The sequence below is a fragment of the Topomyia yanbarensis genome, chromosome 2, assembly GCF_030247195.1.
Source record: "Topomyia yanbarensis strain Yona2022 chromosome 2, ASM3024719v1, whole genome shotgun sequence".
NCBI classification, from domain to species: domain Eukaryota; kingdom Metazoa; phylum Arthropoda; class Insecta; order Diptera; family Culicidae; genus Topomyia; species Topomyia yanbarensis.
In genome coordinates, this window is record NC_080671.1 from 103293428 (window position 1) to 103321362 (window position 27935).

A 27935-nucleotide genomic window follows, 5' to 3' on the forward strand; every position below is an offset into this window, starting at 1 on the left:
TTTTTATTTTCACCGAGTGATATTACCTTTAAACAACGATGTGTCTTTTGAAAAAAGTTTACATAAAATCTGTTGTTCCATCGCATCGATGTTGGGGTTTTTTTTATCACTGTTGCTTCTGTTAATTCTGTTAATTGGTGGTTTTCCATGTTCTGGTAAGATATTATTTATTTTTGACGAATTTCAATTAATCATCAACAATCTTTATTTCAAAATCATCGTTACAGTTCTCCGCATGTACCTGTTGAGTCATCGAATATTCCAGTTCCATTACTTTGGCAAACACTATAAGAAGAAAAATTAAACGTGTTAATTTTCTTATATTTTAAACGTGTTATAGAGGAACCCATTACTATAAACATGGGATGTAAAATTGAAAATTTAACGAAAATTGGTTTTGTTCATGTCCATATTTATTTTCGTTGTATTTTTTGCGCCCGTTACGACATATGCTACACATGTGTTGACCAATATAATTTTTAAATTTATCACTCCACATGGATGCCACAAAAAATTCGACGAACATATTTAAGAAATTTTTTTAACGGAATGCATCATTCGTGTGATAGACCCATATTTATAACATAAAACAATCAAATTTTTTTAGCAAATATTGTCTATCTTGAGCATTTCGTCGTGTTGTCTCTATATAGAAAAAAACACCCAAGTGTGATCGAAACAAAAACAAACGTCAAAAAGTTTTCTCACTAGAACTGATGCAAATTAAATGAGCGCGTAAATTAACGCACGACCCGATGGCGCATGGCTGAAAAGTCGCTATGTGGATTTAAGAAAAGATTCGCAATATACCGTGCTACCTCACAGACAGAATCAACTGAAAATAAAACGTGGTGAAGTATGTCAATTTGCGAAAAATATGTCAACGCATGCTAACTGCTCAACTTTGCTCATCGGCTCGCAACATCCGAGCGAGCTTGTCCGAGGTATTGAGTGACAGAAAATTAAATAACTCCTGAACAATATAATAACGCTGAAGAGCATGCAAATTACTCAGAAAACGTCACTTTCAATTATCCATAAAGAAAAGCTTGTCTTTTTGCTTTAATCTCAGAGATGCCAATTTTGAACACGAGATACGCTCCTTCAAAGCGATGCGCATTAGGATGTTGCGACGTGCGGCGTTGCCAATATGTACGTTCTCGCGGGTTGCATCAAAGTGGGCCGTGTTTTGAAAGAGCGCACTGTTACAAAATCCTCTATAACTCTCAATAGGAACAAAAATGAAAAATAATGAATACAGATTATTGAAGGTGAAAGATTGCTGCATAATTTGACATACGTTTTGAAAAATTTTAGCGTGAAGAACACAAGAAAAAATACAATTGAAAACTTTAAATAGATGCAAAGTACCGTTATTCACATAATTATAAAGTAAAAATATTTTTATAAGATAGTGCAAATATCATTCCGCAAGTGTGCAAAAAATCATTGAATTATCTTCAGTAATTTTTGATATATAAAATTTTCAATTTTATCATGCAATAAAGTTTAAGGGTTAATATCTTAAAGAAAAAAAGGAATTGTAACGAAATATTTATACCAAAAGCTAATCACCACAATCCCTATATAATAAAATATACCTCATGAAGATCAGTGATTTTGCGAAAAAATCGTGGATCACTTGACATGGCTTTACTCTCCTGCAATATGGTACACTAAATTACGTTCTGAGTTATCGAACACGCTATCGTCAAAAATCTTCAGAATACTCCAACTCCACAAGATCCACCTGAAAAAGGAAGACATTTTTGACCAAGACTATTTGGTACCACCTGGTTTACTTTTTCTTCCATCTGTTCATTATACTCTTTTTGATCTGAACTGATTTTAACCATTTTATATCGTCCAACTTATAAGATGATGAAGGAATTTCAGATATGAACTATGATAAAGAAAGCAACTTCAAGTTATCTTTAAATTGAAGAACAGTTGGACGTTATTCAAGCAGTGTTGTTGCAATAAATTTACACTAAAAGTTCAAGTGATAATTAATTTCATTTTCTAATAAACAATGATTCAGTAAATTAGCATTAATGTGAAATGCGTGGAACAAAATGATTTGTTAAATAACATTAAAAAAAATAAAAATCAACACATAGCCAACCCTAGTTACTGTAAATGTCTTGTTTTGGTATTATAGTATAACATTGGACTTCACTGCAAATGGTAATTATTGTTCTGTCACAGTGATATGGTTTCCGCTTAAAATAACCTGAGTCCTGCGTTGACTCAAATCCTTTCAATAAATTTAAACACGTTATTCATTGATTAAATAGCATTCAATAAATCAGATTAAATAATGTTTGAAATGGTTTTCGCTGGGATGTTCCGTTTGCCAAGATAAAGTTGCATTTCATTTTTCATTCAGTATGAATTTATTTTGTGATTTCTTCAAAGTCATTCAAAGTTACAGCAAATATTCCGGTTGCCAGCAAAAAATAAATAGTCTGTATTCCACGCAGTGTTGCGCATTCCTCTGTACGGGACTCTATATTGTATACAGACTCTAGTAAAACCATTCCATTATAGTTTGGATGATATCCTGACAAGTCGTTAAGTTAATCCATAAGATTTTTATTGGGGAAGCCCTGAATATTTATGAAAAAACTGTAATAGTTATGTTATTTTTATCGTATGTAGATAGAAAGTAAACAAAGTTTGCAGTTACAATTAGGATTTAATAAACTTCTCATTTATTGGACAGTGAATTGTATGAAAGTACACACAAACTTTGATCGCTGTTAATCTGTTTAACCCTGCATTTTTACGCCGCTATTCCAACACCACTGTATTTTAACAAAAAGGTAATTGCGCGCAATACTTCATTCATGAGAGCATGTCTCGTTTTCGCTTTAACGCCTTTTACAACAAACTTTTGTTGCTGTCACTCGTCGTTCGACGAAACACAGCACGAGCGAACGGCAACGGGCAATGCGAATTTGATACACACCCTGATGATGCCGCGATACAGTCCGCCTGCCGTACCACACGTAGCGCAACTGCAAACCGACCAACGGAAAGACGTCGCGCCGGTATTCGCTCCTGTTACCGCAGTCACATGAACATTTCCCATGTGGCCTCGTTCGCTGTTCCAAATTCCAACAGGACGTCGTAGTCTTTCTCACTCTGCCTGCGGGAGGGAATGTTGTGGGATTTTAATTCCCACTGTGCTCCGTTGGAAGGTGGAACCAAACTGAAAGTCAAACAAACGAAACACACATGTCCAATCCAACATCAGTGTCAGTCAGTCACATGGCGTCTGGGAGAAATCGGAACTAAGAGCCGATGAGTTTGTTCGTCGAGCACAGTTACAGTACGGTGCGAACTGAAACGGCTGTGAAACGGACAGAAGAAAAATAAAACCGCCGTTTTTGTAGTACAATGAGAAATTTAAATTCCCGTGAGGGGGTTGCGAATAAAAGCGATCGGTGCTTTATGTGAAATTTAAACACAACGATTGAACAGGAACGCAGCACACCTCCTTTGCTCGATGTTTTTCTTTTCGGCCGTAGTTTGACGGAATGCCGTTCGATTGCAACGTGTTCAACGCGAGCCGGTAGTGTTCGTGCCGAGTGGATTCAGGCGTTTTATTTCGAACTGAGGTTTGTAGAAGTGCAATTTTCAACAGAGAAAAATATTTATTAATTTTTTTTGCAAGTTTGTTCAGTTGTTTTCTTCGGATTGGGGTGTTGGATCATTCCACGGTTGAATGTTCCCGGAGGCAAATAAAATAAATAGAATATTGGTGACGTTGAGAACCCAGAAGGCAAGCCAGAACACATTGCGCCATTCTTCGATTGTTTGCTGCAATGAAAAAGAAATGGGTCAATACTAAGAAAATGAAAAGATCAGAGGGAAGGAACTAGGCCGATCCGGACGTAGTAAGGGCTTATGAGCTATAGAACTGGAATGAGTCAACTTGATGACATTTGGTCCTTAGACCAGCGACGACTGGGTGCTATCAGCCTTCTGCCGATAGTAGCAGCAGAATGAGACGGTGCGAACAGATCTAATCAAGGAAACACCACCGTAAAAATGAATATCTGATCGGAAATCAGCCGCAATAATCTGACTAGTATCGATGATCGCGGGTCAATACGTACTGAAAATTCGCCGCGTCTGTTTTTATGAATCTAATTTCAAGTTCCGTTATTGCTAACCAGCCCGTGTACAGTCGTGATTCGCTGGTTGGGCCACACCTATTTCCAACTAACGAGTTTGATTCGTTAGTTAGACCGACTGACAGATGTCAAAAACTCTCCAAAGGAGACGTTAGGAGTGTAATTGCATCTATTCACATCTCTAATAATTGTCAGATTGATTGTCAAAGTAAATTTGACATAAGACTTTGACATTCAGATGCTTTTTAGTTGGACAATGGTCCAACTAGCGGAGGTCCAACTAAAAAGCCAGTTACCAGTTAAAAAGTGACCAACCAGCGAATTACGACTGTATCAGGTTAACAATTCTTTGTATTTTTCTCAATGGTCGTTATTATCGCTCGTATACGTGTATTTTACAAATCATCCGATACGTAAAATAGGAAATACAGGGTGTTTGGTTCATGATTAAGAACCTCTCGAGGGATTTGGAGAACAAAATCGGTCTACACATACTATCAAATCTCAACCGTTACAGACTTATTGAACTTTTTGTGTAAAAAACTTATTTATCTTAGAATACCTCCAACTCGAAAAGTATATTTTAAACTCTTAGTTCCATTGGAAAGGTGGAAAATTTTCTATTGAATGGTGTTCTCATATCTTTCAGCTAATTAGTTTTAATTACCATTAAGTTGTATAGTGGTTAAAAGTTGGCGTTTTTGATGATGTTTTTGTTAATTTTCTCAAAATAATGCATTATGACTATAGCAATATCTGTTATCCAAAAGTTTGGTTTTAGGACGATTCATAATTTGTACTTCAACGTCATATTCATATCTCTTCTCGTTTATTTGTAATTTCATTACTAAACTTTTCTCGTAATCGACTTGCAAGTGTTTAAAAGACTGTAATCTAAAAATATGCCTTATATCGTTTTCCAAGGCTTCATTGGAAAGCTGACAAAATTTACTTTCGATGTATGTACAAATATCCTTTAGTTAAGTGTACTAAATGACTTTTTACTAGTAAAATATCTCAAAATTAGTGTTTTTGAAGTGTTTTGTAATTATTCAAATTATTATTTAACTAAATTTATCGTCACTATTGTTCATTTGGTGTCCCTTAATATTCTCTGCAACTTGTTATTTGACACTTTATCCCTATAGCTTTTCATTTCGCTGCAATTTAATAGTAACAAAGCATGACCTCACCACCAGTGTAGTGGGTTCGAAATCGTTTTTTGCATATGAAGCGAGGTGATAAAACTGATTTTGCTTCGAAATTAAAAGAGATAATTGAATGGAGTCAAAGAACGAATTGTAGAACATGCTGAGATACATTATTTCGATGGTTATGCTGATTAAATTAACGAAAATGCTAAAAATAACATAAACTTTAAACTAATTTACTTCTAAAAGAATACTAAATGCACTTAACTGAAATGTATTAATACATCCTCTGCAAAATTTTTTTGGCTTTCGAATAAAAATAAGAAAAGGTACAATAAGTGCCATACTTTTTCAATAAGAGCTAGTATTAGTGAAAATGAGATAAAAATAGCAAAGTTCAATAACGCAAACACATGAAAATAAGAAAAGATAAGTGTATCATGTCAAAGAACAAATTATGCAGCTCTTCAAGATTAACAATCTGAATTATTAAAATAGTGATGTTAAATATTAAGATTTTCGCGAAATGAACGAAAAATCGATCAAAATTGTTAAATTTTAAATAAATTCATGTTAAAAGATTACTTAACCTAATTAACTGAAACATGTGAGGACATCATTTAGTGGGAAATTTTCTCACCTATTCAATGAATCGAAAAGATTTGAAATATAAAGCATACTTTTTGAGTTAGAGCTATTTTAAGACAACTAAGTGTTTAACGCAAAAAGTTCAATAACTTAGTAACGGTTGAGATTTGATGGTATGTGTGGAACGATTTTTTTCTCCAAATAAGACAGTCAATCATCCCTCGAGAGGTTCTTAACCATGAACCAAACACCCTGTACATACCTTGATTTATAACATCTCGCGCTATCATAACTCTTTATCTGTATAACGTATTATCACTCGGTAGTTTTCAACCAAATAAATATACCGTAGAGAAGAAGTAGCGAATTCTGTCTAAATACTGTTACAATAGATAGTGATCCGGCCAATTACGCAGATAAGATTAGCTTTATAATGACACACTCATCAGTAGAAAGATGCAGTATAATACTACTTCATACTGCAGAGTTAAAACACGTCATAAGATGTTACACGGGTACGTTTCGGCTTCGCCTCATCAGAAACCGACACTAACTTTTTGTCGGAATAGATTAGCGCCGGCTTGACTCTCGCCCTAGTGAGAAATTTTGGTGTTTACCCATTTTTTTGGAAATATAGAATAACACGTCATAATAATTAACAACAAGAAAAATGTCATCAAGATAGCGTTAAAACACGTTTTAACTCGTAGTGTGAACGTAGTATAAGTAAACGCAGTGGCTACACTGAACATGAAAAACGCCTTAAATAGTGCTAGTTGGGCTACAATCGCGGATTCGCTACCCAAACTGATAGTTCCCGAGTACAGGTATACCTCAATAGTACGTACCCTCGTTAGTACGTACCCTCGATAGTACGTACATTTTGCCTCGATATTACGTACACCTGCTATCAAACTTTTTTTTGTTCGTTTTTGTAAACTTCAACAAAATAGGACAAATTTTGTGAAAGTTCTATGGGTTTCTGCATAGTTTAGACCAGCTGTGTGCTGCTCTGTAAAATCCAGAAAAGTATTTAAAACTTTAAGTAATTCATTAATTAATCGTTGAAATTTAACCATTACAAAACAATTCTGCAAGTTTCAGGAAAGTATTTTATATCTCGGGAGATTGCTAACTTTCAAGTAGATCCTTAATACTTCAGAAAATAATTTGGTTTTGTCAAACTTCAGAGTATCTCAATGAACTTTAAAGACGATCTTAGAAGGTCGTATTGTATTTTGGGAAATACTTTAGAGACATTCTATACTAACAATTTCTACAGAAAGCGAGTGTTCACGATTTTCACACATATTTTACCAACCTCAGGAAATTCTGCGAACTGTACATTTAGAAATATCATTACAGTTTCAATAGATTTTCTTAGCGGCTATCGGTGCACCGCGATGATTCAGTCAACCTGTACTGAAGTTTAAGAAAATTCTACGATATTAGGTAATATTTTAAGAATTTCTAGAAAGTTCCCGAAGTTTCAAGAATATTCTAAGAATGTTTAAAAGTCAGGGGGCGTCTAGAATTTTTTTAAAATTCACCAAACTTAAAAAAATGCCAAGTGATTTTCATTAATTTCAACGAAGTATTTCGAGAAAAACTTACAGAATTAGAAAAATGACGAATATCAAAAAACCTCTTCAAGTTTTAGGTACGGCATGTCCCACAAGAAGTCTTACTAACTGTAAGCAAAATTGTAAAATTTCGAGATATTCTTCGAATATCAATGAATATTTTTGGCAATTTTGACAGCTAAAATCTTAAACGACGATAAAACGGTTTTTGAAGAACGATCTTCATATTTTATGCACATATAATTTGAGTGCTGAGTCCCATACATTCTAGAAGATACAATGTTTAGAATGGAATAAGAGAGATTCGCACAGCTAACGACTTCGATGGAGGCTGGTAGTGCTCATAGAGCTTGAAAAACGCATCTAAATAAGCAGGGTTCTTGTGAGTGTGATTGAAAATATGTATCCACCATATAGAATTTGCTCAAAGATATGTCCTAGCTCAGCAAGAACTATCTTGTGTAGATATGTCCTAGCTCAGCAAGAACTATCTTGTGTAGTCAAAAACTATGGTTTCTACACCTTGTAGCTCATATGCCGGCATAATTTCAAAATTAAAATCATATAGACTTTGCAAAAATATTTAAATTGCCGTTTTCAGGATTTTTGAAGTTTATTAACGACCAAATTTGAGAGGAATAAAAAACCAATCTGAAATCCCGTGTGTCAGAGAAGAATTGTTTTCGCGCTCATAAAATGGGAACTTCTGCTTTTTTAACCCAGTTAATTTTAGTTTGTTCCTATAGTTTGATAAATCAAAAAAAAAAACTTCAGGAAAATCAAAAATTACAGAAAATCTTCAGGGAATTTTTATAAATTTCAAACAAATCTTACGAATTTCAGAAATTAAGGATAGTCCTGGGACCTTAAAGGAGTCCTACGAAAATCAATAAAATCCTTCAAAAATCCTAATAAATTAGGGGAAATGCTTTCCATTTTACTTTCCATTTTACTTTCCATTTTCAACCATCCTGGTTGATGGAAACCCTAACATTCTAAGATTAAGTACATGGTGATAGGTCAGTTTATCACTAATGGGGTGATGAATGTTATTTTTGTACAGTTTGATTCAATATTAAACATAAAAAGCAATATTTTGAATTTTATTTTTGTGATTCGATAGTACGTGCACTAACCGAAGCGAAGGTGTACGTACTATCGAGGTATACCCGTATCTCTATAGGATTCTGAGGAGCTACTTTCAGAACAGGCAACTGATCTATGAAACTGATGCCGGAAAAAGAAGTGTAGGGTAATTTCGGGTGAGATGCCGCACTCTCTATATCTCGTATATAGGATAACTTTTATACGGTAATATGATATTGTGAGCTTGTCTTTCGAAGCATTACAGCACTGGAGAAAATTTTTCAGCACCACATTAAAATTTCGTTTTTTTAAATTGTCGATTCTTTTTTTGGTAAACCATAAGCACAGTCATTCATAATTTCAGAGGAAAATGTCGTCGTGCGGCATCTCTCCCCTATAATCAGGATAGATGCCTCATCAAAATTACGGGTGAGATGCCGCACTCGATGGCGGAGGAATGTCATTAAATGATCATTTGCGTCAGGTATAGATTCTTAATAAGGTATATCCACAAACAAACGGACCTAACACGGTGACATATAGAATTATGAGTCTATTTATCTATCTGTTTGAGCGGGCAATATGTATCTAAGTATTAGTTACTTTGGTTTGTTCGTTAAAGTTTCAGCAACGACACGACTAGACACTTGAATTCTAAAAGTGTATCGGAAATATGACTACCCCTCAGTGACTGAGGTAACTTGTAATGTCAAATATGACATTTCGTTAGAAAATGCATGAAACTAGTAACATTGGATAGTTTGTTATTTTGTTTTTAAATAGCCTTACCGTTGCATTTTTTAGTTACGATTGAAAAAATAACAACAAATCAAATCAATAAAATTTCCGAGCTTTATTATAGAGTCGTTTTCGGATTTTATACTCTTGTCGTAATCATACCGTTCATTTCTGACGTTATGTCCTGCTGTCGTTCCTTTGCATTCATTCCAGCAAGTATTGTGATTTTGGCGGAACTGATCAACGTGACTAAATACTCTCCAAATTAGTTGTGAAGGTATTCAATCCACTCAATAGATTTTATTTGACTCGTTGCGATATAAGGTTTGCAATATCAGAAAAGCTATCTTATGTGACTATATTCCTGATTTACCAACATTCAAATTATGTTCAATAGCCAGCGGAATTGAAAATAATCGATCGGCTACGCTACTAAACAAAACTTCAGCCCAGCCTTTGCAAAGTTTAATCTACATGACAGGTTTCTATTTACCAATCTTATTGTTTCAAGTTTAACGTTTAACAAACGTGAACTGCTAATGAAACATTCTGAGACTTTCGAAAATCGCAAAAAGCTAGTACCCGTACAAGAACAACCGAAGTCTGTGAATACGTCTGCGTTGTCTACTGGCGTACGAATTTCACGTAAAATTTCAGGCACTGCACGGCGCATCCGAATCCACCATTGTATCTCGGATGGAGAGTTCGAAAGCACATTCCTACAGGTACCTGTCGTAGCCTTTGGGACGCTCATCGACAGTACCCTCTTAATTTGAACATGGATCACTAGCTAGGATAACCACCGGTCGTATCACGTACAGCATTACGTCGCCAGCGGAGGCAGACGTATGATCAGCAGCAGTAAGCTGAGCATTCCCACCACAATATGATAAGCAAAAATCAGATGAAACAGCAATAGACTGCAGTCAGTTGTGACATATCGGCGCTCGAACTCTGCAGAGAACAGGAACATTTGTTAAAGTTAAATTATTAATTTATTAAAATTAACCTAAACTACTCAAAATAATCTGAAAACAGAAACGAAGACCGTGACGACTGATAGTAATACTCTAATTATTTATTCATTATGTGTTTCATTTAATTTTCTCACAGATAAACGAACAACTTTAAAAAATTTATTATATACTTGATATATGAAAAATGATGAAAATGGTTGTGTCTTCTTTAACTGTTTTTCTAGATTATATATGGTAATCAGAATCAGGATTTTCCTGCTCCAAAAATTACTTTTCTTGGTCTTGAATGGCACAACGGATGTATATCTGAGCATCAGCAAGAGTAACTAACAATTCATAGTTTTCAGACCCACCACATTGCAGTGAGTTTTGCGTGAATTCGAAAAATTCTTTAATTACTGGGGTCGATGTTTAGGTCGAAGGTTTGTGTGTTCCTATACAAACATTAGAAAGCAGTTGTTGCTTGTTCTGGTGAATTCTTTGGAAAGGGGCGCAAGTTTCTGCTCAAAGAACTAAGCAGTCACGTAGTTCCGTGGACAAAGTGCTAGTTGCAGTACGGCGTTCGACGCTAAAGACGTTTTCATTCGTGATGTTAGTTGCCGCTATTGCGACAATCGGCCCTATTCTGCGCGGCGTGTGACGTGAGACGATCAATCTCACCCCACTCTACGTGACTTTTCTCACCCAATTCTGAAGAGTCACTTCGGGTGACGTGAGACGCCCATTTAACCGCAATGGGGAATCTCACCTCACCCGAGTCGACTCTCAAAATCGGGTGAGAAAAGTCACATAAAGTGAGGTGAGTTTAGTCGTCTCACGTCACACGCCGCGCAGAATAAGGCGGAATGCGATCTGAAGTGTGATCTGGTTGCCAAGCGGGGTGTTCGCGAGCGACTCTAGGAGTGGGTCTTGGAATGCCGTGGCGATTTAGTATAATCACGAAACATCGAACAATCGCGGGTTGTCTTCCTCGGTGTCTTTGATCGGGTACGGCTTTTGCCGCCCCTTTACGACTTCAGCTGTAGCTCTTGGAATGAGTTCGAAGCTCATGAGAGCGCGAACGTGGACTGCGGCTCCGAGATCTCTTGCGTCCTTTGGTATAATTTCGGGCATAATGACCTTGCTCTCCACACTCACAGCATCTGTCGCCCGAAAGGAAGTTATCGCGACCTCCTTTGTCGTGCGGTGGTTAGCCACCACCACGAAAACCACGACCGCCATTGCCGGTAGGCAGTTCGACACGTGCACGACGGCTGCAGATTGTTCGTCCATCAAGACCACGCCCCGAGTCCTCTGCATCACGGTCATCTTCAAATTCTACAACCCGGATGGATTGCGAGCAACTTACATGTTTCTTAGCGGACCCCAACCTTCTGCTTGCTGGCGTTGTTGCCTAGCTCTCAAACCTAAACATCAACAAAGCGTTGTGAGGATAGGAGACATTTCGATCGATAATCGATAATTGGACCTATCACTTCACGTTTTAGTTACTTTTTATACCAAAAGGCTTAGAAAGAAGCAAATTTTGCCGAAATCCAACGAAAATTGGATTTTTGCGGCAAACGAAACAGTATGTTTTTTTTTCCTAACTTTTACGGACTTTGGTTGCTAGGGTATGTAAATAAACATTGAGAAAATTGAGGCAGTGTTGCGCAAGAAATTCATATTTCATCGTTACCGAGGGGTCGCTCAATGTACTGGTAACTGGTGGTGAATTTCTTGGACACTTTTTTCGGAATTTTTTATGAAGTTTCAATTTTATTAATTAACTCTGTATTTTGAAATCAGCAGTATGCGGAATTTTGAAATCTGCGCAATGGAAACATACCTCTAATACAGCAGCACTTTATCACTTTGTATTTTAATAGTTTGCCGTTGGACGCTTGCAATAACTTTTATTTTGGCCTATCTTAACATTAAGCCTACATAACCTTTGATGATATTAGCAATTAAAGATAATCATTTAAACTCGTCAATGAAGTTGAACATAGCACATGATGCTGCAATTTTGTGAAATCCTAGATGTTTGTTATAGTTGTTATCCTAGATCTCAGTTATAGTGATTGAATTGATTGAATGTTAAATCGTGAACTCAAATAAAGGCTAAGATGTTTTCATCAAACTTTGTCGAAGATCTTGAACCTCATGAATATAAGCTCGATGAGCTATCGATTTTATCTTGCTAGATTGCATATGTGGATTAGTGTGCGTCATTATTTTTTTTCTTTATGGGAACAATCGTCCCAATTATGCTTTGATCAGAAAATGATGGAAAATGACGGAAAGGGTGTGCATTAGATCGGCAACAAGTTTGAACATTTTTCGGAACACTGCTAATTCAAATGATAATTTGCTTCACAAACCACATGTCAACTATGAGCTTTTCCGATAGATCCAGTTCACTCACAAGAGTTTTCAAATTTCTGTAAAAAAATCAAGATTCAATAAAAAATCTCACTGTACTTCTGTATATCTCAAAACATAGGGCCACGTAGCTTATTGCGTTACGATGACAAATGGCGTGTCATAATCGTGCATGGAAAATTTTCCATAGAGAAAAAGCAACAATTATAAACTTTTATTCGTATCTTTGGTTTAATTTGGTTTATAAACAATCGGTTAGAGGCATTTTGAAGGAAATGAATCAGGGAATAAAATAGTAACTTTTGGTTGCAGTGTTGCCAAATATGCTATATTTCCAGTTTAAAACTTAAACTGTGTTTTTCTCGCAACTCGTGTATTTTTCTTTTGAAAATTTTTATGCCATTGTATTCCTGAGATATTTTTACGTATAAAAACATCTAAAACTTTAATATAACTTGAGCAAATCTGAAGATATAGTGATTTGAAGCAAAAAACTAATCATTTCTCATCATGTTTTTCGCTATATCTTAGTAACCAAGAAGAATTTCAAAATTCTGAAAATGCCACTTTGTAGAGATCTTTCAGATAAGTAATGTGGCATATCTAACTCAGTTTGCCCCAAAATGGCGTTTGTCATAAGATAGCAAAACAGCGACGATATGTCTTAATAGGATTAATTGTGACATTCCACCAAGTCGCTCAAAAAGTGTTGAATTTTGTAAAAAAATGCAATAGCCAAAGTTTTTCTTTGCAAACCCAAAAATTGTTGTGAGTAAACCAGAACCAACTAAGCAAGTTCATATTTTGCGTAAGGCTTATGGAGCCAATAATCTTTCGATTTAGCGGCGTGGCGAAAAATAGTCAATTATTGTGCCTGTGGGTATTGTTTGGGCATAACCGGAGTGTCGTGATAGTACATAGGGCTCTCACTTCAAACCTAATCAAAGTTTATTAGATTTTTCCCTTTAATTTTCATGAACTGAGTGATAGCCAGAAACGAACGAACCTCGGTCGCATGTTGTGAAAATGCAACACATATATTTCGTCATTTCGATATTTGGGTTTTATTAAATTGTGGGTTTTATTTAATTAAATAAAATATTTAGAATTATGTCAATGATAAAACATTATCATTTTTAGTGCAAAGAAAAAGTAAATAAAACTTTGTCCAAATTAATTTAAAATGCAACAAACAATCGATTATGAGTTGATATTTTCCAATATTTCGTCTTCAGAATAAAGTTACGTTATATCGAGTTACATTATGTCGAGGTTACTTTATATCGAGGTTGCTTTATAATGAGGTATTACTGTATTGGGATAAAACCCATAATTTCAACGAATTGATGCTTTTTAAAATGAATCTTTCAAGAACAAACCTAAGCTATATAAATTCATTGTTGGGAGAAACAACTAGAAACTGGGGAGCGTCTGGTGTAAAGTGCCTAAAACGAAAGTTATTTTGTTTTACGATTTTGAAGCCAAGGAAACAATAGATCTTTTGTGCAATGTTAGGATCGTTTTGTACATTCATTGTGCACGAGAAAAAAAATTTCGGTTAAACAGAGCCACATATACGAGCGTTCCTAGAGTAGACGTCCAACTATTTCCAAGTCGAGGATCGCTGCGGCGAACACGATAACTCTCGATAAAATTGTTTGACACGGGAAATTCAATAAGTTTTAATGATTAGACTTGTAGTTAGTCGATGAACCACAAAATATAGAAAAAAGTTCGAGTTTCGGAAAATGGCTTCATGAAAACTGAAAAATCTCATATTTTACTGTAAATTCGCTCATTTTTCTTCAAAATAATAGGGAGAAAAAACATTTAATCAGTTTTCTGTTGTTCATCAACAGGCTACATTTATTGGGCATCCTCATAAAAAATCAAGTCAACTCGTTGATTAGTTTTTGAGTTATCGCGTTCGCTAATTTGAAAAACGCGGTTTCGAGAAAAACGCTATTAAAGGGTGTCCCACATCAAATAGCATTACGGAAAAAACCCTGTAGAAAATGACCCATTCGGTATTTTCTCTTGAAAATTTGGGTATAAGTAGTTTAGAGTGCAATGTTTACACTGTTTTTTTTATCGCTGTCAGTTTTTCGAAAATTGTTGCCGATAGATTGAAATCTGCACGTTAGAGTGACAGGAAAAAATGACCCCTATCGGCCCATACCTGAGTCGATTCCTAGTCTCACCAGGAGTACTTGCTCCAAATTTGAAGCGGATGGACAAGTCTAGCTACCGGACCAACGTGCCTGAAGTTTGTATGGGATTTTTCGACAATTTACATGGAGAAAACCCACCAACTCGCATTTTCACCGCTAGGTGGCACTATATGCATCGTATTATCACTGTAAGTGAAAATAAGAAAGATAATTCAATTGCCTACAAATTTGTTGAAGATTGCTAGTCAATCCGACTTTGGTAAAAGAAGTTATTAAACTTTTAACGAAGTGATGTCTGAGTCAGTTTTGCATGGGGCCTAGCAGTGTATGATTGTGGATCAGTACTTGATTCGCACGAACTATACCTTTTTGTGAAATAATGGTTAGGTTTAGGTCAATAGTATGTTCGGAAGATTTATAGTAAGTAATACGAGTCATGTTTTGGTTAGAAAATTTTAGTTCCACATTTTACCGCATAGAAGGCGCCAACACTATCAGGAATCAGGAATCAGAATATATTGGCTTAAATGGCACCATCCCCGTATATAGTCGGGGATTTCTTGTCTTGCCGTGTGTTTTCATCATTTCCTGAGCGGGCGGAAAGGTCAAGGAGGTGTGGGGTAGTAGATTTGGAAGGGTGGGAAAAATAACAGCACAAAAACAAAAATAAACTACAGGTAAGTTAAACTCACAAGTAGTTTAACTTGCCTGCGAATAAGCCTAAAGCTCTTTACCACATTGGATAAGAAACTTTATTATGTCTCTGAGTTTCAGTCGTCTAAACATGGTTTCGTCTATATAATGACGGCCGAAAACTCGAAATCGTAATTGCGCTACCGCTGGACAGTTGGATATCAGATGATATGAGGTTCCATAGACGGATTCACAAAGATCACATGAAAAAGACTCAGCGTGCTGAATAGTTGCCATGTGATAATTGAGTTTGCAGTTCGTCAGCCCATTCATTTCCAGTAATACCGCAATGTCCGGCCACCCAGACAAGGTAGATAGTGTTGACAATGCTTAGTTCTTCGATTTGGGTTCGGCACGCGATCACTAGCTTAGACCGTGGTTTGTCTGAGCTAAGGGCCTTGATTGCAGCTTGGCTATCGGAGCAGAAGTTTTCTAATTCTGCCGGACAAACTCAGTTGAAGGGCCGATTGTACCCCGCACATAATCGCAAACATTTCTGCTTGGAATATAGTATCTACCTAGTGAGTGAGATTGTTCCAATCTCATTTCACGACAGTAGACACCAGCACGTCCCTCCATCAGAGAACCGTCAGTGTAACAGATCACTTGCGTTTGTTGATGTCTTTCCATATAGCCAGACAACCACTCCTCTCGAGAGGGAATCTTCACATAGAATGTCCTGTAAGGAAAACTACAAGTGAGTGTAATATCTCTGGGAGCAAGAATATCTTCACCCCATGTAACCATTTGTGACCACAATCGTGGATGACTGGTAGCAAGATCAACATGATTACTGTTCCAAAGCCCAGTAACCTGCAGTCTGTATGCACATGATAGTGCTTCTTGTTTGAGGTGTATGTGTAATGGTTTGATATTTAGAAGTGCGTCAAGAGCAGCACCAGTCAACGCCATGAGCGCCATGCTTTGCAGATGGTTTAGCTTTGACTGGACTGTCACCACCTCTCCCCTCTGCCACCACACAAGGCATCCGTATGACAGTATTGGACGTACAATTGCCGTGTAAATTCAGTATACGCCATGCACGCTTTCTTGACTCTGAACTCAATGTGAGCAGACCAATTCAGTTTGGAATCCAATATGACTCCAACGTATTTGACTTGATTTGCACACAGTAGCTCAGAATCAAAGAACTGCAAGGGACGAACCCCGATTGTTATTCCCTTCTTCGTGAAAAGAACCATTGAAGTTTTGCTTGGGTTAACTGATAATTTAACTTGTGGACACCACTGTTCGACAGCTCTTAACGCCTGGTGCATTAAGTCAAAGATTGTTCCAATGCAAAATCCACTAATTAGTATTTGGTAATCGTCAGCAAACCCGTAGGTTGGAAATCCAAGCTCATTGAGTTTCTTCAACAAGCCGTCAGCTACCAAGTTCCATAACAAAGGTGACAGAACGCCGCACTGAGGACAACCGCAAATACTCAACTTCCGTATCTCAGCCTGTCGCAGTGACGAGCAAAGTATGCGGTTACTAAGCATTGCGTTTATCCAACCCGAGATACATGCAGGTATCCCATTACCGCGCGTCGCTCCCAGGATAGACTGGAAGGACACATTGTCAAAAGCACCCTCAATATCTTGGAATACACCCAAGCTAGATTGCTTGAGCGAGAAGGCTTTCTCAATGTTGTAAACAACATCGTGAAGCAGAGTGATCGTGGATTTCCCACACTGATATGCATGTTGCTTTTTGTGCAACGGATATTCAACTAAACTAACATTCCTGATGTGAAGCTGATAGGCCTAAAACTCTTGGCTTCTTCATAGCTTGAGCGCCCCCCTTTGGGAATAAATCTAACTGTTATTTCTCGCCATGCTTTCGGGATATACCCGGTAGCAAGACTGCAAGCATAATCTTTTTCAAGACATGTTTAAGAATATCAAATCCCTTTTGCAGTAGCACGCGAAGTATTCCATCTTTTCCGGGTGATTTGTATGGAGCAAAGCTGTCAACTGCCCACTTGACCGATTCAGTGGAAACCAATGTGCGTGCTAACGCCCACGAGTCCGAATCACCAGAATGAGATCTGTGAACATTGTTTAACTCCGGATCGATACAACCTGGAAAGTGTGTGTCAAAGAGATAATTAAGAACATCTTTTTCGTCCGTCACATAAACACCATCTCTGGTTTTTTAAGGAGTTCATCTGAAAATCATTCGATTTGGAGAGAATTTTATTTAACCTGCTAGCCTCGTTCAGACAGACTAGAGACATTAGTGCATAGGCTTTGCCAGCCAGCCCGTTCTGCAGATCTAAGATATTTCTTATATGCACTACGAGCTGACCTGAAAGCCCTGGAGTCATCACGCTGACGCCGGTTTCAAGCTCTTCTCATAACTTTCTTCATTCTTTCAAGCTCAGCCCTCCACCAAGGGGTTCCCCTAGTCGATTTAACAGTACGAAGTGGACGAAGCTTCTTCGTAGGATGCTAATATGAATGAGTTTGTCGTATCCACGACGTCATCTAAGTCGTCTAGTTGACTAATTGTTGGAAAATATCCATGAAATTTAGTCGCCAAGTTTCCCAAAAAGAGGTCCCAGTTTGTAGATTTAGGATTACGATATGTCACCACATTGAAGGTGACATCAAAATGATCGAAAAATATACATATTTATGATCGTATAGAGACGGTTCAGTTTCATTTGGAACCTGCCAATTTCCCAGCTCATGCAAAATTCTATCAGAGCAAAGTGTTATGTCTAACACCTCCTCCCTCCCAGACCTCGCAAAAGTTGGTCGGTTTCCCACATTCAGAATATGGAGATTTGTACTACTTATGTACTCCATCAGTTCAGAGCCTCTCAGATTGATGTCTGAGCTGCCCCAAATGATGTGATAAGCATTCGCATCACTGCCGATAATTAGCGGAAGCCCATTTCTGCTACAATATGATACAACGCTTTTGAAATCATTAGAAGGAGATGACTCGTTATACGGTAGATATGCTGAACAATATATATATATTTTTTGTCTACGTTTCCGACAGTTAGTGTAACTGTGACAACACAGATATCGCGAGTTATGAGCTCCGATATGAGACACGCGTCAATAGCCTTATTTGCGGGAATGCAAGCACGAGGCATTTCACGTGGGTTAGTCATGCCTGTCTTGTTGTAAGCAATGAAGGCAGTGTTAAGTAACTTTCCAAAATAGAAGTTTCCTTTATGGAAATACGGTTCTTGAACCAATGCTATGGAAGCTTTACCTTCCTGCATAAGTCGAGATAAATTCATAGTTGCTGTATGTTTATGCTGGAGATTGATTTGTGCTATTCTAACCATTGTTGATTAGTAGTGTTTCAAAAATCACTCCAATCAGCATGCGTTGAAAAAACCATAGTTTTACAAATCATGAAAAAGGATACATCCAGCTGGCGCACCCTGTACCTTCTGCTGGGATAATTGAGAAATTAAACAAACAAATTTTGAAGACCTGTTATCAAAGTTTGTATTTAAATTCGATCTATAAGAGGCGACAGAACAAGAATCACAAACCGGAGTGGACAGGAGGAGCCAAAACCAGGAGTGAAAACCTAAGAGTCAAAACCCACTTGGATTGCTTTGATTGTTATACTCACTCCCAGAAACTTGCATATCAATGATTGGTTTCCACCGCTCCTTTGGAAACAGTCTCCTTGGTGTGCAATGTGTGGTTTATTTGAAACACTGTTGATTAGAGAACTGTACATTTCATTTCCAACATAAATTGCACAACAACTAGAGGACACCAAGCGAGTTGGGATGTTAACGCATATAGCGAGCCATATCAGGTTTAAATGGGACACGATTAGGGTTGGGAGTACCGGTTTTACCGTTACCGGAAACCGGTAAACCGTCCAAATATTCAATACCGAAATACCGGTCTTGCAACAATGAAAAACCGGTATTTTCGGTATTTTTGTTAGCAAAAACTATTTAAATAATTTTTCATTGTTTTTTATAATAGAGCTTTCGAAATACTTTAAAAATATTTTCACCTACTAGTGTTAGAAGTAAGATCGCCTGCTTTGGGACACTTCGTTGTTTTTGTATAAGCAGTGGATGCAGCTCGATCGAACTTCAGCACATGGCTGTATTAAATTAGTGAATCAGTTTCCTTCCTTCGATCATTCTTGCTAATAGTAATAATGCTACTACGCGCGCGAATGTTAATTGCATAACAATCCGCATCATATTCAATCGTTTGTGGAGAGAGAAATCAACTCATAGTTATAATAATACGATGAATATTATTAATATTTCGAAATCTTCAATTACACAGCTATTAGCATATTAAGCAGTCACATGTCGCTTGAATCAACAAAACAACACTCTCGATAATCAGTTGTCCGGAGTTGAAGTTGCATTTTTAACAATCTGAGAATCTGTTATAAATTCTCGGTAGCTAGCTGTCCAGAGCAATAAACAAATGATAACACTTCTCTATTCGCTTGTTCTGTTCAATCAAGGATTAGCAATTACGAGTTGTACGGTCATCCTGCTCATGCTCAATTGGAAAAGGAAGCAAATAAACGCTGGTTTTCAAGACGAGGTGGAATTGATGCTTAAGCGGTTTCATATACGAAGTAGGACTGTTATAATGGGTATTAGAGTGGGACATGGTTATATGAAAAAAATAAAATTTCGCTCCGAGTAACTTTTTGGGTCCCATTTAGCTCCCAGAACAACTGTGCAAATTTTTAGTTCGATCGGTGAAACTATATTTTTGCGCCCACTGTTTAAAGTTTACATGGGATTTCGTATGGGGAAAACGTCTTTTGCAAATTAATTCTTCCAAGAGTCGCCCGTTACCTCCTAAAAAACAATAGATGTCTGATTTTTATAGGAAATTTGTCAAGGAAACAAAGTCTAGAAGACCACAAAACGATCTGATGCTTGTGGAAAAAGTTATTAAGCAAAAACCGATTGATGTCCTGAAGATTAATGAAAATTTTACTTTTCATAGCATCACTGCTGCTGACGGTCGAATTATATACAAAATCTTTAATTTTCTCTTATTATTGACAAAAGAAGACTCAATTTATCCCTCAAAACTTTTGCGAAGTGGCCAAAGAGTATAGAAAAATGATTTAGACACATTAAGAGAAGATCAAAACAAAATTGCATATAATTGAACAACCAACAACAGTGGTGCTAGAAAAAATGAATATTTTATCAATCGTTAGAGCATCAATTGGTTTCAGCTTAATAACTTTTTCTCAAGCGTCAGATCGTTTCGTAGTTTTCGAGACTTTGTTTCTGTGGTAAATTTCCTACAAAAGCCATATAACGGTTTATTTTTAGGAAGCAATGGGCGACCCCTGGAGGAATTCTTTTGTGAAAGTTAATTTTCCCATATAAAATCCCATGTAAACTTTAAACAATGGGCGCAAAAATATAGTTTCAGGGATCAAGCTAAGAATTTGCACAGATGTTCTAGGACCCAAAAGGTACCCAAAAAGTTGCTCGGAGCTGGAATCTATTTTTTGTCCCACCCTAATGGGTATTTTGAATACTGGCGACAAAATAGACAGAGATTAACCTGACCTATAACAATCTAAAACGTTTTTGATGCGCTGGAGCTTGGCTCAAATATTTTTTGAACATTGTTTTCAGTATATGTTGAAGTATTTGTATAAGGAGAAAACAGCAATTTTAGGTCTGTTTTCGAAGTAATGGTTTATCAAATCTCTGAACGTCTACTGCATTTAGCTAACCTGCTATGCTTTTTGGTAAAATAAGCAAGTTAGACAACATGACGACATGTACACTTTTCATGCTGTGATGCCGAAACAAGCTACCGAATCACATCAGGGGTTCTCAAGTAACGTCTGTTGAGCGATTACTTTGTTAATAAAGTATGAATTGGCATCGAACCAAGTTAAATGCGACTGCTTTGTAAATTAAAGTTAATTTTCATTTTTTCTTTTTGATTACCGGTTTTTACCGGTTTTACCGGTTTTTTCATTTTCAATACCGAAAATACCGGTTTCTCAAAATGCCTCGGTTTTCCCAACCCTAGACACGATCATCTGATTCCCACGATTTGCGAAGAAAATAATGGTCCACTGTGTCAGAGATTCACATAAAACAATTAGAGCAAAACCCAAAATGCTCCGTGCGCAACTTACATATTTTAGACCCTCCAGTCATCAAGTCCTCGGCACGGAACTACACTTTGACTCTCCTACTTTCAGTCGCCTCCTACGACATGGGAGCACGACCTAAGTGGCTCAATTTTTGGCCGGATACCACACGGCCTCTGGGCAGGTTCATCTGTACACATCGAAATTTGATAATCGAAACTCAACAAAACTTCACCGTACTACCATCAGCCGAGAGTTTCAGCAAACCCCCAGCCGGTAAAAAAAACTTCGGTGCGTAGAGTGAACGTTCCGCTGCGTAAAGCAGCATATTGGGGAGTTTGCCCAATTCTTCCCAGGCTCCGTTCGCCATTGAGAATATTTTAAACCCCCTCAACAATTTTACCCATAGCAGGGGTCGCATGACTCGTGCTATGGGTAAAAGTAACAGTTTTAGGATTTTTAATTACTTTGTTACTGGGTCAGGGTAACAATTTAGCACTGGGTGGAAATATACCTATTTGTGGGTATGCACTCCGTAGAGTGTATTTGTTGACATGTAAAATTATGCTCACCGTTATTCTGTACCGTTCACTTTTTCATGTAAATTTTGTTCATTTTTTGTTTTGTTCGTGCAGCTAGGTTAGATAATTTTTGTTGCTGAAAAATGTGTGCTGATCAAGCTACGGATCGGCGGCGACAGCTATGCGGCGAGGAGATTGGTGTTTGTATTGGCCGAGTGCGAAAGGCGGCCATCGTGATAGGATAGAAAGTGACGAACAACGGTTAAAGACAGACGTCATCAGAAACCGACACTAACTTTTTGTCGGAATAGATTAGCGACGGTTACACGCACCCGTGTAACAAATAAGGATTTGTGCCCTTCAAGTGCAAAGACTGGTTTTACCAAAAAAAAAAAAAAAAATTTCGCCCTGGTGAGAAATTTTGGTGTTTACCCAATTTTCCTCCTTAGGGTGAAATATAGCCCACCTGTCCGTAAGCAGTAACTATCAAGGGATCGACCCAGTGTAGTTTGAGAGTTGGTGAAAATAAACGGTAAAGTTAAATTTTATTTGTTTGTTCACTTTTTGTTGTGAAACGAAAATCCGAAATTCTGTAGAAGCACCAAGGCCACTCTGAAAAGAAAGGTCCGCCGGGCAAACAAGAACCCGAGTAGTGGACTTACCGCTACTTACAACTTGTACATTGTACAATAGGGCATTGCAATTTTTTTAATTTAAATTCTCAAAGGCACCCCTCATATTGTGACAAATGTCAAAGTAAGCTCAGATGCCAAATTTCACATCATTTGTACAATTCTAGACTCCCGCCCACTTCGCTTGAATTTTTTGAAATTTGTTCTATGGGAAAATATGGAGGAAAAATATATTAAATGCTGTAACTTTTGAAGTAGCAATCAGAAAATTACAATTTACACCTCTTTTTAAAAGAAATAACCTTGAAGGAAGATATTCCTATTTTAGAAAAATGCGGGAAAGTAGGGTACTGGGTCATTTTGGCCCCAAAATCCCCTATTTTTAATAATTTTTCTTCTCCGTGATGCAAATCATACATATTTTGGAGTTTTTCTAATGTGAAGAAAATCCAGAAATCGAACGGAACCTTTTTGAACTTTGCCCAAATATGAGAAATTGGGGTTATAGGGCCTTTTGTCATTCATATTAAATTTTATCACTTTCTTGTGCATATATCTATTATTATTCACTCAATTTTAATAAATTGTACCTTGTTAAACGTGGAAAATCCTTGTGAATAAAATAAAAATAGATTCGTTACCGGTAAAATTCAGAAACATCATTTTATCTGATATATAGTCTCGATTTCACATTTTCATCATAAAATCGCACATATTAACTCCATTTAACAACCAAATTCTTATTTAATTTACTATTTTTAGTGTAAAATACGCTTGGAGATCGCATAAAAAAAGTTTCCATACAGGAAAAATAGGGGAAGTTGAGGTATTAGGACATTTAATGAAAAATGTGACTCCTTCGTTTCTTCTCTTCACTATGTAACAAGATGCTTCATGCTTCCTTGTTTTACCCTTATATATGTAGTGTAATTTATGAACGGCCTCATAATAAAGCTTTATTCGTTTTTTGAATACAGCGAAGACCTGTTTTTATCAGCCCTTTGGTGAATTGTAGGCTGATAAAACGATGACATTGGCAAAATCGGCACATATTTTTTCTGGTTCTTAAGAAACGAAGTCGAAACGCAAACAACTGGACTAACATTTTAATAAACCGCGGCGGTTAATATATTTTTCTTTAGTCCCTCGACAAAGCCTCATAACCCATTCTGACCATTTAGTAAAAATTTCCCTTAAGGAGGTCTTACAGTACAGTATTTTTATTTTTGTATATTTTACATCTCTAAGATAAGAAAAATATGCTAAAGAAGGAATTTGACTTGAACGTAGGCTAGAGCTCACCAAACGGTTTTGATAGTGTTTGTTTTACAGATTCGTATTGGTATAGCTTCGTCTGTGGAAATTTGCCTCTTCCATACCAAAATATTGCTTTTTGGAAGTTGTAAGAGATACAAATATACTTACATTAAAAATTCTGTATTTTCTTATGCAGAATAAAATCTTGCAACATTTTGGAATTCTGCAAAATTACCAGAGAAAGTATTTGGAAAAAAGCAATTTTCAGGGGTATTTCAAAGAAATATCCACAAATGTATATTGAAATCGACAGATAGACACATAGTCTCTACAGCAAAGTTAATACTAAAGATATGCTTAACAACTTTACCAAAAAAGTTTTTTTTATTTTCATAAATGACCAAACAAAAACTTGATTCTCAGCTTTAGAGGGATTAATCACCCAACTAATACTTTTTAAATGCAAAAAAATATAAATAAAGTTTGCTGAAGACACAATAGCTATAAAATGTTTTTTCGCGGCTCAAGGAATTTCTTTCACCTTTGAAAACATTGTGCACTGGTGGATCCTCCTGTGAATTGAAAATGTCCAAAACTTTAAATTTTCAACTGCCAACAACCTGCCTTTCAATATAAAAAGTTCGCGAAAAGTTAAAAAAAAATCTATTTTGTCGCACCGACGGTACATTGAAAATGCCCAAAACTATTGATTTTCACTTACCAATAACTTCTTCATTATAATAATCTATCCCCAAAAGTTGAAAAAATCCATTTGACATATCGTCGAACCCCCTGTGTATTGAAAATGTCCAAAACTATCGATTGTCAACTGCCAATAACTTTCTCTTCAATTTAAAACACTCCCGAAAAGTTGACAAAATATTCCATTTTCACACATCGTCGGAACCCTTCCCCTTCTGTGCATAGAAAATGTCCAAAACTATTGATTTTCAACTGCCAACAACATGTCCTTCAATAGTTATTTATTTCTAAACAATTGAAAGTTAGCCGCATCAACTTCAACTCCAATAAACGGGAAAGTAACGCATAATGTATCGCGATAACCACCGATGAATTATCGACGATGTCGATGAATACGACGATACATTATCGTTAACGGAGTTGCCGATGACGTTGAAGGGTGGTTAACGTTATCGACGATGACGATTAATTATCGATTAACAACCCTGGTACGGTGCTGCTTTTAATTTTGCAGTGATCTAAATATTGTCTTCATCTCCCCTTTACAACGTGATCATATGCCGAATGGCGGCTCACCCCTAACGTCGCTGGCGAACCTTCGGGCATGGTTCGTTTAGGCTGATCGATGTATTATCGACGACGTCCTCCAGACGGGGTGTGCGGGGCCCGTCGGTCGATGTAGCACAATTAACAGTTATGTATAGACTATTATTTTTTGAAGTGTCCATAGCTCAGTTCGCTTTAAATATCTTCCTGTACTAATCACATTGATCGTCAGTCGAAATTTATAAAAACCACAATTCGTACTAAAAGATACAACAAACAATCATTATTTGTATGCGAGGATCAAACAAAAAATCTAGGTTGGGCTGCCTATGCCTTCAAATACGAAATGCCTATTTTAGATCATGTTTGTTCTTTGTATAACATTTCTTTGGTATGACCAAAAGCTTGGATTGATATGTGTGGTTCGATTTTTTGGATGTTGGAGCAGATTTCTAGCTCTGCCGATCAGCGTAAAATTTTGCTATTATTTTTTTATTTTGTCAATGATGTGGCAGGTGACCAATTGCTGCAATGTTCGGAACTTGGACAAGGTTTAGTTTCAAGGGGCCGTTTTTCGCATAAAATATCGATCCGAATTGCTAATGTAGTTAGTAAAATTTGTATGACTCCTATTGATAGTGTCCATTATAGAAAAGTCGTGGTAGTTGTATACTTTTACTTTGAAGAGGAAGACTTTTTCTTTTATGAGATAAGTTGAAAAACCCATCAGTATATAAAAGAGTTTACTTACATTTGGGGTCATCAATCCAGCGGTATACGGAACCAGAATGCCTGTTGAGAGTAGTGCTCAAATTGCAATAGCTAAATAAAAGAGATAAACTAACCCCGCACTAACCTGTGACTGCACCCAACCCGTTGACAACAGCCATCAGAAAGCCAGCATAGTTTGGGCTCAGATCGTTCACATTCACCTTGATGCCCGGATAGAAGCCGCCCATGAATGTGACGCATATTGCAAAATTCATAACTACGAGCACCGTATTGCGTTCGGCGTAGGACGCAGCCATTAGCGCTATCGCCGGGACGATGGAACCGATGGTCGTCCAAATCTTCCTGGCCACAGTTCTCGACACACAGTTTTTGCTGATTTGGATATCGCAGATCCAGCCACCAAGTACAGAAAATATCCACATGCATAAAAATGGAAAGTAGCAAAGCATTCCATTGTCCTTGACGGACACTCCCAGGATACTTTTCATGTACTTCGGTAAGTCGGTGGCTATTAGAAAAAATCCCCAATCGTGGCCGAACTGAAAAAAAAACTGGGCTTGTAATTAATTGATCCATGATTTGTAAACTATAACTTTTTTACATTTTAACGACATTCAATTAGCTAGAGATTACTGGGTAGGGAAAGTTGGTTGTCACGGTAAAGATGGACACGTCTATAATTACCAGGACACATGTTAGTGAACTCGGGTGATTCGTAGTTATACTGTCCAAGCTCGACCCTCATTAATAGAAGACAAAGATTAAGCCCGCACGATATTAAGTCTGTTCTAATGACCCTGCCACTTCTAGTTTTCCGATCTGTTTACTTCACATCCTTGCTCTCACTTGAGTACTAAGGCTCTAATTTTCCCTACCCAGTAATCTCTAGCTAATTGAATGTCGTTAAGATGTAAAAAAGAAAATGTGACTAACATAGTCGAAATAAAAATGGAAAAAAGCAAACTATAACATATTCCGTATACCTGCCCGGCGACCAGCGCCCAAAAAGGTACACTCTTGGCAATGCTCCGCCACGGAATCGGACCAATGTCAGTTTTCTTCTTAGCCTCACTAAAACTACTCAGTAGCTTTTCTTTCTCCTCTTCCTTTATAAACGGATGAGTTTCCGGGCTTTCATATCCGAGTGTGACCCAAAAAATGTACCATACTACGGCCAACGTTCCCCACACATAGAAAACCATTCTCCAACTGTTCAGTTCCGATAATATAAATCCCGTCCCAATTCCTCCTGCTAGAGATCCAATTTGTCCGCCACTGAAAATAAATGAACCCAATCTGCCTCGTTGATGGGGCGGAATCCACTGAGCCACAATAGCACTTAGAACCGGAAAAGTAGCCCCTTCGCCGATGCCTTCAATCGCTCTCGTGGCTACCAGTAACGGAGCACCTCCAATATCGATGGCCAACGGAGTCAGCAGTGTGAGGATAGCCGTAATCAACACGCTCAATCCCAGCATGAGCCGTGGAAACTTATCAGCGATCAGTGCACTGCCGAAGTGGGACACAACGTAGCCCCAGAAGAAGGCGGAAAGAATAATGCCCTGCACATATTCGTCCCATTCAAAGGCATCACCTTCGATGATTCGTGGCTGGGGTACTTTCGGGTTCAAATTTATGGACTCTTTCGACAGGACACGACCCTCACTAGCGGTGGTTGCATTGGCCGGGTAAACCATTTCGGTGATGGCCAAGTTCAAACAGATTCGCATCGTATACTGATTGACGATCGAAAAGAACGCCAACAGCACTGTCAGGTGTTGCATGGAGATGCACCATACTGGAAGGATTTGGAATGGTTTTGGTAAAATTGCCGAATTCGAGAGGCAAAGTCGATTTGTTACCTGTTTGACAGCAGGTCACAAGCTTCGGGTTCATTATGGGCACAATAATCAGTTAGGAATTCGTAAAGTTTGGTATTTGCATGGCATACTGCGTCGTTCG

The 27935-nt window shown here is 37.4% G+C and overlaps 1 protein-coding gene across 2 annotated transcripts; it reads right to left on the reverse strand.

The window, feature by feature from the left end:
• Nucleotide 1: 1 nt before the first annotated feature.
• On the reverse strand, nucleotides 2-27928 carry LOC131679052 (sialin-like). 2 transcript variants are annotated; one of them, XM_058959595.1, is made up of 5 exons: nucleotides 27836-27928; nucleotides 26957-27771; nucleotides 26098-26512; nucleotides 25993-26033; nucleotides 2-285 (listed from the first exon to the last, which is right to left on the reverse strand). In XM_058959595.1, exons 1-5 carry the CDS (start codon nucleotides 27867-27869, stop codon nucleotides 271-273), a joined length of 1320 nt encoding a protein of 439 aa, XP_058815578.1. In that variant the 5' UTR covers nucleotides 27870-27928; the 3' UTR covers nucleotides 2-270. The 2 variants fall into 2 exon arrangements, with proteins under 2 accessions (XP_058815578.1, XP_058815577.1); XM_058959594.1 differs by lacking the exons at nucleotides 2-285; nucleotides 25993-26033 and adding an exon at nucleotides 3689-3825.
• Between the last annotated feature and the right edge of the window lie 7 nt (nucleotides 27929-27935).

Bases quoted from the DNA above. Each gene is read 5' to 3' on its own strand.
- LOC131679052 (XM_058959594.1), bottom strand. From the start codon at position 27,869: ATGAACCCGAAGCTTGTGACCTGCTGTCAAACAG. The intron at 26,513-26,956 runs GTATACGGAATA...TTTTTTTTTCAG, and splicing joins GGGCGCTGGTCGCCGGGCAG to TTCGGCCACGATTGGGGATT. The intron at 3,826-26,097 runs GTTAGTGCGGGG...TTTTCATTGCAG, and splicing joins CGGGTTGGGTGCAGTCACAG to CAAACAATCGAAGAATGGCG.